Source organism: Passer domesticus, chromosome 2, assembly GCF_036417665.1.
Source record: "Passer domesticus isolate bPasDom1 chromosome 2, bPasDom1.hap1, whole genome shotgun sequence".
NCBI lineage: Eukaryota > Metazoa > Chordata > Aves > Passeriformes > Passeridae > Passer > Passer domesticus.
This window is the reverse complement of record NC_087475.1, coordinates 66,807,183-66,817,443: the sequence shown is the minus strand read 5'-3', so window position 1 is coordinate 66,817,443 and position 10,261 is coordinate 66,807,183. Positions and strand designations below refer to the sequence as shown.

Here is a 10,261-nt window from a genome sequence, read left to right as displayed (position 1 = left end):
GCCGCCGGCGCCCCCCGGCGGTCACGGCCCGCAGCGCCGCCGCCCCTACGGCCGCCGCTGCCGCCGGTCCGCCCGCGGAGGCTGCCGGGAGGGCGGGCCGCCAGGGGGCGCCACATCCGGGGCGGAGACGGCACCGCCATGGCGGCGGCGTTCAAGTAAGTGCTGGGCCCGGGGCCGCCGTGCCGCCGGAGCCGCGCTGCGGGTCCCGCCCGCGCCCACACCGCCCCGGCCCCACACCGGCCCTGTCCCACACCGCCCCGGCCCCGCGGGGTCCCTCGAGGGCTTTATGCGGGGAGCGGGCTCGGCGCGTCTGGGCGGGACGGGGTCGGTGCTGCGGGGGCTGTGGAGCCCCGCCGTGTGCGGGAAAGACTGAGCGAGCGGGGTTTGGCCAGGCGGGAAAAGGCCCGACAGAAAGCGGAGCTCAGTGAGGCCCCGAGCTACCTGCTAGCAGAATTGCGGAGTATAACGAGGTGGATCCTTAGAGAGCAGCGAGTCCAGCTCCTGGCCCTGTGCAGGACACCCCCAGGAGTCACCATGTGCCTGGTTATCCAAGCACTTCTTGGGCTCGGGCAGTTTTGGTGCTGTGACCTCTGCCCCCGGGAAGTTCCAGTGCCCAGTCACCCTCTCGGTGACAAACGTTTTCCTAATCTCTGACCTAAACCTCCCCTTACAGCTGGTAGAATTATAAGTTAAAACTGTAGGGAATACAATGACTTCCCATTTATAACTACTCGCTTTAGAATAGTAAAATGGTTTGGCTCAGAGGGGATTTTCCCAGATCATCCAGTCCCTCTGCCGTGGGCAGGGACACCTTTTGCTAGACCAGGTTGCTCAGAGCCCCATCCAGCCTGGCCTTGAAAGCTTCCAGGCATACATGGGGCATCCACAGCTTCTCTGGGCAGTCTGTCCCAGCATCCTTGATTCTGTTGTATGGCTTAAAAGCTTCAAACGAGGTTTAGCAACTGCTGTTACATGAACTGGAAGACAACAGACTTTGTGTTGGGTTTATAATCCAGTGGTACTGGACCAACACATATGGATCCAACAGGGGCCAATTCATGCTGGCCATTATGTTGGTGATGCCTCTGTGTGTTAGTTTCCGTTTGGAAGACTTGCCTATTCCACTTATCTTTTTTTCCATCCCTGCTCCAGAAGCACTATTTTAACAAAACTGTGAATGCTTTTTTAAATATTGGCAACACTTTTTATAAAAAAATATTTTTTTACGTTAATGATCCCTGCTTAAAATACTAATACACAGGTACTGTTACTAGTGCATGATTAATAATAAGTATAAATTATTTCTCATCTGAAGCACTGCATGAAGCATATTTTGTAATTTTATATTTTCTCAAAGATTCTAAGAAAAACTGAATAATTTAAAACTTTTATACAATTTTCTGCATCTGAATGCAGTCCTTGAACTAACAGATATTTCACACAGTGTAGTAAAATTTTCCTTTTTGCATTCCTTGAAAGGCACCTTCCTTCCTTCACCCTTCTTTCACTACACTTATTTTGATTTAAAGCAAATAGGATTATTGAAGTGAAAGCTAGCAGTTTTTGTTAAGTGTATGTGCAGGCATGTTCCTAGTATGGAAGAAGCATTTTGGAAGTGACTTTAGGAAAACATCTTTTTTTAATATTAGTTTAAAATTTCCTCATTGTTCTGTAACTGTATTGCTAAGCAGCTTTGTCAGGCGTCTTGATTCCCAGATTATTTATTGTTACGGGTTTGTGCTTTTTTTAAAATTTTTTTTGTTTGTTTTTTTCTCTTGTGTCTTGCCTACTCTGGAGCTTGCATTTGAACTTCTCTTTCTATTTGTTCTAGAACTGTGGAACCATTGGAATATTACAGAAGGTTTTTGGTGAGTGAAACATAAGATGCCTGTACAAGTTCCTTATAGTGATTTTTTTTCTTGCTTGCTTCTGCTCTTCTGACTGTATGGAAATCTGAAACTATGGAAATGGAAACTGAAAAAAAAACCCAAAAAAACTGAGCAGGCAAAAAACATTTGTGCTCTTCAGAACATGTTTTTCTTTCCATCTGTGGTGTTGATGCTGTTCATCTTGATGGGTAAATGCTTCTCTTGGTCTTGAAAGTAGTTCAGGTTAAGTTTGACCAAGATACAGATTTTTCCCTAGTATAAAATTATGTCAAACCAGGCTTTTGGATGCTATAAAAATTAGTAATGGAGACTATTGCTGCTAACCGTGCACACTGTAATTGCAGAGGAAGAACACTGACTTTTGTTACCTTAAGTTAGTTCAGCTATTACTGAAGTTGTATTGACTTAGAAATGGATCCAGTATTATTGCAAATTTTGGTTCTCATAATTGAACCAAAAGTGTTTGCTTTTGAAAACTTGAAACTGTGGTGAGTAACAATTCAGATCTAAAATGATGGAATATTATTTTCAGTTTCTAACATAAGGGTTATGTGTTGTACAGCTTCTGACTGATGTTATTTGAATGCTATATTTTCTTTGGGTGCAGGGTTTTTCTTTTGTTTTCTTTAGTTCACTCTAATTTTAAGAGCTCCACTGAACAATGCAGGCAGGTAGAAACTCTCATTTTAAGTTACCAGTGCGTGTTCATTCTTGGATGATGTTCTGAATCTAGTCTTCTCTAGTACCTGCCTTTGAGACAATCAGTCTATTGTTATATTGTCTAAATAAATTTAAATGACTTTTTAAAATGAGAAGTTTTATTTTGTAGGCCTGCAACCACAAACTACATATCAGTTGATGAAAAGCCAGCTAGAGTGTGACTGAGTTTTCCCTAATATTTTTGAGAAGACAGTATTCTTTTTTATTAAGTTCTGTAGCAAAAATATTACTGTGTTATTTGATAAAGTATATTTTCTAATTTGAAGTTTGTAATTTTTCTTTAGAAAGAGAACTGTCGGCCTGATGGAAGAGAGTTGGGTGAATTTCGGACAACCACTGTCAACATAGGCAAGTGCTTATGTGGAATAATAATAATAATGGGGGAGGTATTATTAATATCAGGTTATAGTGGTGACCTTAATGACTTGCAAATTGGTTTTCTTGGTTCTTGCATTTGGAAACCAGGAAGAGGAAGGATTTTTCTTTACAGTTTCAACAGGGATGAAAAAGAATGTGTGGTACAATGACATCCTTGAGCATTGTTTTCAGTCCTGTTCCTGGGCTACTGTGCACGGTGCAATTAGTCAATTCTGCTCCGGTATGTGCAGCACAATTTAGGTGCCCTCACAAGTTTGCAGATGACACCAAACTGGAAGTGGTTGATATGCCAGAGGGTTGTGCTACTATCCAGAGGGCCCTCAGCAGGCTGGAGAACCTCAGCCATTTTGTGTGATTGACTGATTAATACAGAGGTTCTTTCCCACTCTGGATTAGAGACTTTGCTTGGGCTGTGTTTAGTATGAAGTGATGGAAAGTAAACACTCCGTGAAGCTTGGATTTTATTTTGCGCCCTTTGAAGGGAAAATAGATTTTATTGAACAGTACTTTTTCTCTTCAGGTTCAATTACAACTGCAGATGGTTCTGCCCTGGTGAAATTAGGAAATACCACAGTGATTTGTGGAGTAAAAGCGGTATGGTTGGTTTTTATCTTTATTTATCTGTTAGCTGACTTTGTTCATTTGTGTTTAGAATTAATTGCCCATGGTGTTACAATAACGTGCCAGTCAGATGCAATTACAGTCTTTCACCTGACTTACTTCCAGACCTGAAAGTTAATACGTAATGTAATTGTATAAACCTACCTGTATAGTCTGAGAAACATGTATTTTTGTGATGCCCATCGTGTATGGGGAAAGATGTGTACAAAACTAAAGTCCTTGTTATTTCTAGATAAAAGCTCTGTAACTGGAAAGTTCCTGAACATGGATCAGTAAGTGCACTGGGAAAGAGCTGGCTGGACTATTGAATGTCTTGTAGCCTCAACTCTACTGCTGGCCTGCCTGACCTACAAGAAAAGTGATTGTTCATCCCTGTACTGAGTTCTTCCACAGGAAATTTACAGACAATGACTGATTAAAAATGACTTTTGTAAATCTCATTGTAATAATAATTGGGAAGAAAACAACCATTTGTATGTAGAACAGCTGAAAAATATTTTGTACAAAATTCTTATTTTTTCTCTTACCTATTTCTCCAGGAACTTGCTGCACCTGCAGTGGATTCTGCTAATAAGGGGTATATTGGTAAGTGTTTCAGTATGGATCTGAGGTTTTTATTACTTCAGCTAAAAGGTTGTGGAAATTGTGTTCTGTAGATTTCTTAAAATAATTAATTTTGATAGAATTTTATTGCAACCCTTCAAATTAATTTCAAAATTGGTATCCAGGCATCTAGAATTCCCTTTGCTTTGCTTGTGAGTTTTCCCTATACAGCTACCTTTTTATTGCTGTTTCCAGGCTGGGCATGGAAGGAAACCTGCATCATTGTGTATATTAAGAGGGAGAAGATACTCTATAAAAGATAGTGGCATGCACGGTTGTGCAAAGGCATGTTAACTTCTGTTTCAAAGTCCCAGTAGGCAAGAGATGTAACTGTTAAAAACAGTGAAATAAAAATTGTTTGTTTCTCAGAGAACTGTGAGTCCCAGTGGTACCTCCTCACTCTTGTTTGGAGTTTCTTTGGAAATAAAACAATTTTGTGGAATTGAGAGACAAAATCCCCTTTTTCTAAGGCATCTCCCAAGTATGTTGTTTTCAGTAAGCTTAACTATGCTTAGCTTTTTTTCATGAAGGTTTATGCATGTTTTTGCTTCAAGTCTAAAGCCTCAGGTTTTAATGGTTGATGGAAAGCAGACAGCATACCAGTGAAGTCAGGCAGTGGGATGGAAATGGTACTGCTTCTTGATCTGCTGAAAAGTGCTTAACACTTGAAGTATTTGTGTGGGTCATGATAGAGAATGATTATAAACAGAGAATGGTAGCTAGGAGTATGTGCTTTTCCATGGAATATCTATAGTTTCTGAGTACAGAGAGTACTACAAGTTCTTTAATACAAACTCATGCATAACTATTTTTGAGGGGAGAATAAGGAAGGCTTGATTGAAAAATTCTTTCATTTGAAGTACATAAAATAGTATTAAGAGCATCTGTTATTTATTTTTTAATTTTTGATTACCCATTGCCTGCTTTCTTTGCTTTATGACTAATGATTCTTGCTATCTAGTTCCAAATGTGGAGCTGCCATCCCTCTGCGCAGAGAGGTTTCGCTCTGGACCACCTGGTGAAGAAGCTCAAGCAGCGAGCCAGTTCATCGCAGATGTGATTGAAAAGTAAGAACCATCTTAGTACTGTTAAAACACAAGCAACTCTGCAAGAGTTTTCTATTGCCTTGCTTACTCTCATTTTATTTTAGTTCACAGATGATTGTGAAAGAAGATCTGTGTGTTGCCAATGGCAAGGTAAGTTGTATCTCAGAATGAAGAGGGAGATAGTAACAAGATCACAGGACCTGTACGCAAGTACAAATACAGAAGGTATTTAAGGTTAGAGGGGGTTTTAGTGTTGTTTTTGCTTTTCAGTGTTCATAGTTTACATCCTAAGTGCAAAAATCAAATAATAGAAATAAGTATCTCTATTTAGTGTGGCCAGAATTTTCCTAATCTATTGCACCATTTGCTTAGCTGATGTAATTTCTCACATGTGCAAACCTTTTTTGATAGCTTGCATGGGTGTTATACTGCGATATCATATGTCTGGACTATGATGGAAACCTTCTGGATGCCAGTGTCTTTGCTTTGTTGGCAGCATTAAAAAATGGTAAGGCTTCCTTAGAACCAGAGACGTTCTGATTAGTGTTGCTTGGAGAAATGCATTCGTTTTGAATGCTGATAAGTGGGCAACTTGTTCCTGGGACTGTTTGTTTCCTGTCATCTGAATGCAATACAAGGTGGAAATGATGGTGGGATGCCACAGGTGTGTAACACATGAAAAGTAGGATCTTTTTTGTACACTTATTATTGCTTTTTTAAAAGACTAGTAGCTATTCTGCTGCATGTTCTCTGGAGTGAGATACCTGAGTCTTTTGGCAGTGGCCATGAACAAGTTTAACATCTACATGGAGTATTACTTTGATAATGTATTTTGTGGAGGCAGGATGAGCTGCTGGAAGCTTTGCTTACACAAGTACTTTGTCACAACAGAATATTCCTTTCCTAGATTAATGAATTATCGTCTGTTAAAAATATGTGTGGCCTGAGTGTTTGCAGGTGTGTGGCTTATAAATGCATGAAGGCAGCAGTTTAAAAGGAAGCTTATGGCAAGGCCTCCCTTTCTAACTGTGAATTGCCAACTTTGGAATTCCCCTAGCTACTTTGCTGTTGTCCTCCTTGTCACCAGCAATGTATGGGTTGTCACAGCAAGAGTTAGCTGAAGGTCAGGTTGCACTGTTTCTACAAATATATACAATTCATGACATGAGACTATATTCCTAGTTTTTATATGTCCAGTAGACTTGGGGAAAAATACTTCTGGTTAAATATGACTCTGAAGTATTTTAATTGTGTGGCATTTTGGAAGTAGAAAATATTTGTGTGTAAAGAGAAAAGCTTCTGTTACCTTGAGTACAAAAATCAAATACTTCCTTGAATGGGTAGTTCTAAGCTAAATACTTTCCTTGAATTCAAAATATTTTTTTTTATAGTGAGTACCATTAGTGTAGGAAGAACTATTCTGATTGATTTTCAGTGGGTTAAGAGAACAGCTTAAATATTGTCAACAGTTGTTGTCAACATCTCTAGGCCTGCTAAATCCAGCATGTTTAATATTAGACCATTGTAATTTTTTAATCTCTTCAGTGCAATTGCCGTTGGTTACGATAAACGAAGAAACTGGTTTATCAGAAGTTAATTTAAAACAGAAGAATCCTTTGATTATCAGAAAGCATCCGGTTGCCACATCATTTGCTGTATTTGATGAGTAAGTTCCAAACTGTTTTGTACTTTATGGAAACAACAGTGTCTGTAAAACAAATGGAAGACAGAGGATGCCACCGGTGATGTTTGTGCGCTTCTGCCGGGGATGAGAGTGGAGCCTCAGGCAATGCTGCCCCAGCCATCTTAAATCCACAGCCTCTCTCATTGAAGGGGCCTCTAGTACTGTGATGTAAGGAGTGCAAGGAACAAAGTGTAGTCTGTACTGTGCAGCTTCTTCCTGTGGCTTAAAGCAGAAGTGGTTCCCAACCTAAAAGATAAGTTTAAAAGTGCAGGGATGGGTACTGTTTTAGGTTTTTGAAGTATCTCTAAGATGAAAACATTACCAGTGCAGTTAGTGTTTTAGAAGCCTGTGTAATGGATAGAAAGGATGATAGCTTATGCCAAGGATGTAGTCAACAAAGGAAGTGGGAAGTAGCAGTCCAGTTAGAACCCTGGAACCCCTGGATAACTGAAAACATAATTACCCAAGGTGAAGTGTAACTAGCATGCTTAAGTCATGTTCATGTAGGAAGAGAATCTGATTATAAGAATTCAAAGTAATCACATCTAATAACTTGATTGCTCATCTGAAATTGTCTACTCGCTCTTCCTCATGTCAAGAATGTTGTGTTCTGCTGCTGATTTTAAGAAATGCAGTCATTTCTGGTGATATCCATTTGCAGAGCAGAAAGTGACAGGATAGTGCTCACTGTGCTATTCAAGATTTAGGCCTGTTTGAAGATCTAGGGGGGTTATGGCACATTAATGTGTATTCACAGAAATTATTAGTATGGGCCTTTCATCCAAGTAACAAATGGGGTGGGAAGAGCAATAATCTCAAATGTTGACTAAGTGATTACCAAAATGCACCAGAGCAGGACATTATTGGTACTTTAGAATGCCTCTGTTAATTGCTTTGATACCATTTCTGCTGGGTCTGAAGTTTGATGTACACTGAGTGTTTGGGTAACATACTAGGCAGACAGCTGTCAGCAGGGTATTATTTACACACAAATGACACATACTTGCACATAGACCAAAAAGCTGCTGGGGAAGAATGCTTTCCATGAGTGTCTGTTGGGCTTTGTTTCCTTCCCCGAAACCAATTGTTGCATCAGACAAGTTACTGAAGTCTCCTTTTACCTCCTAAAACTTAAGTATTGAGGGGGTGTCTGCCTGTGTTGTGTGGTTTGTATATATATATATATATATATATTTTTTTTTTTTTTTTTTTTTTTGTTATTCTGGTTAATAGCCCTTTCAATAAAATGCTTTACATACTCTGGCTTCCAGAGGCATTTTTCTTCTGCATAAAAGGCCTTCCTGAATAAATGGAAGTGGTAGGTTGCTGGTTAGTGTGGTCATGGCTGAGGAGCACTGCTGCAGGGCTGCTCCTGTGGCAGCGACCTATACATCAACAACAGCCATGCACTGAACTGCTCATGTGACAGTATGACAGCCAGAATAAGCTGTTTTAAAGCAACCCAGTGAATCTGTTTTTGAACTATTCCCAGTCTGAGTAAGGTTAGAGTTCACTGACAAAAAATTGAGAACTACTTTGGTGAACTTACCAGTGGAAATGAGTTTTGCTTTACGGTGTCTGGTAGAAATTAATGCAGCCTACACCTAAAACCAATGCCAGTCTTCAGTGCAACTACAAAATAATGACTGCAGTCTTTCATACTGCATACTGCAAATGGCAATTTAGTGGCATTTTCCTCAATATATCACTGTCACAAATTTATGAAACTACTTATATGCCTATTTTCCACATGATTATGTGGAATCTCCCACATTTTTTGGCTATTTTATTTTTTTTTAATTGGTGCATTTTGGTAGGAAAACAGAAAGCTTGAGCACTAAATCGACCTACAAGTATTTTGTAAGACTACAGTAAAAATTGTATTTTGCAATAACATTAATGGAGCAATGTATACCAACATATCTGCATGCATTTCTTTTACAAGCACATTACTCATTGTTGATCCAACTGCTGAAGAAGAAGATTTAGCAACTGGAACAGTAACCATTGTAACTGATGAAGAAGGCAGACTGTGTTCTGTCCATAAACCAGGTACTTCTAAATGTACTACAAAGAAACCTATGGAGATGATGTTAGATCAAGAAAATATTCTGTACCTGCTTTGCTTTGTGAGATACACGTGCTTTATGGTAACAGAGTGTCTGCTTGAATAGTCATTAAATTGCCTGCTCTTGAAAGGAGTTTTAAGATGATGGGTGGCATGACTAAAGTTGAAAAAGCAGTCACAGCAGAGGACTAATTCTGGGCATGTTACAGTTTGTTTGTTTCCATTATCTTTGCCTGAAGCTAAGGGAAAAAAAGCTGCATGCTCCCTAGTGAAAGGTGCTGGTAATGACTATTACTGTATTAGTGCTCACGTTTGGAAATCACAGTTAGATACACGTAAATGAAGTATAAGTAGAAAATCAAATTGTTCCCTTCAATGTTTAGGTGGAAGTCCTCTTACAGGAGCCAAGCTTCAAGACTGTATCACCAGAGCAATTACAAGACACAAAGAAGTAAAGAAGCTGATAGACAAAGTAATAAAAAGTATAACACCCAAGTGAACAAAAAGAGAGCTCTTTTCAAAAATGGATTTGTAAAAATTGTATTTGTTACAGTGTTCACAAACCTTTTATACTAAATAAACAAATACCAATACTACATTTACAAAGTTCATTTTTTCTAAAATGTTTTTCACCCTTATTCTATGTACAATGTTGTTGACTGGTAAAAAATACAAGATAAAACATTCTGTTAAAAAATTAAGTGACTAGAGGAAACCAGATCCTAGCCGCTTTATAGATGAAATTTCTAAGTTCTGTAAGGTTGGCTTCCAAAATCAGTTCATTTCTTTTAGTGTAATGTCAAAAGTTCATTTTCCCACCAGTCATATAAAACACTAATTTTATTTTAAGCCTGTTCCTTAATAATCTGAAAAAAAAAATCCCCTTCCAGTCAATTTTTGGGGCGGGGAGGCAAGTCTCATGATTTTGGAGGGGCTGGTGTGCCTCTTTTCCTTTTACTTTTTGAGTGGCTGCCTGAATGTTGTTGATGATGCAGGTGAGCTGCTTGTGCTGCTGCCGCTGCCATAGCCATTTGATGCTGCAAGAATCGCAACTGCTGCCATGAAGGAGAAGGGAGAAAAAGCTTGTTAGTGTTGACTATAAAGCTTTCACATCAGGAAGAATGAAGGGGGGGGAGAGAAAGAAAAAATGAGGAAGCATCAGGTTGACAAAAGGAACACACCATGTATTGGGGCAATGGGTACAGTCAAGCAGCACCAGTGGCACAGAAGACTGCTGAGGGCACAAGCTAAC

General features: G+C 39.6%; 2 protein-coding genes across 14 annotated transcripts in view; one reads left to right on the top strand and one right to left on the bottom strand.

Annotated features, from left to right (window-relative positions):
- Positions 1–61: 61 nt before the first annotated feature.
- EXOSC8 (exosome component 8) lies at positions 62–9,607 on the top strand. Its single transcript, XM_064408982.1, has 11 exons — positions 62–155; positions 1,832–1,868; positions 2,894–2,957; positions 3,508–3,581; positions 4,148–4,193; positions 5,173–5,278; positions 5,362–5,407; positions 5,669–5,765; positions 6,803–6,923; positions 8,887–8,993; positions 9,393–9,607. Exons 1-11 carry the CDS (start codon positions 139–141, stop codon positions 9,506–9,508), a joined length of 831 nt encoding a protein of 276 aa, XP_064265052.1. The 5' UTR covers positions 62–138; the 3' UTR covers positions 9,509–9,607.
- Positions 9,534–10,261, bottom strand: part of SUPT20H (SPT20 homolog, SAGA complex component) — a 29,630-nt gene continuing 28,902 nt past the window's right edge. For 11 of the 13 annotated variants that reach the window (XM_064408966.1, XM_064408972.1, XM_064408975.1 and 8 more), the window contains one exon: positions 9,534–10,064. In XM_064408966.1, the coding sequence (XP_064265036.1) occupies positions 9,927–10,064 (138 nt within the window). In that variant the 3' untranslated portion in view covers positions 9,534–9,926. The remainder of the gene's footprint in view (positions 10,065–10,261) is intronic. The other 2 variants (XM_064408969.1, XM_064408974.1) reach the window with 1 other exon arrangement.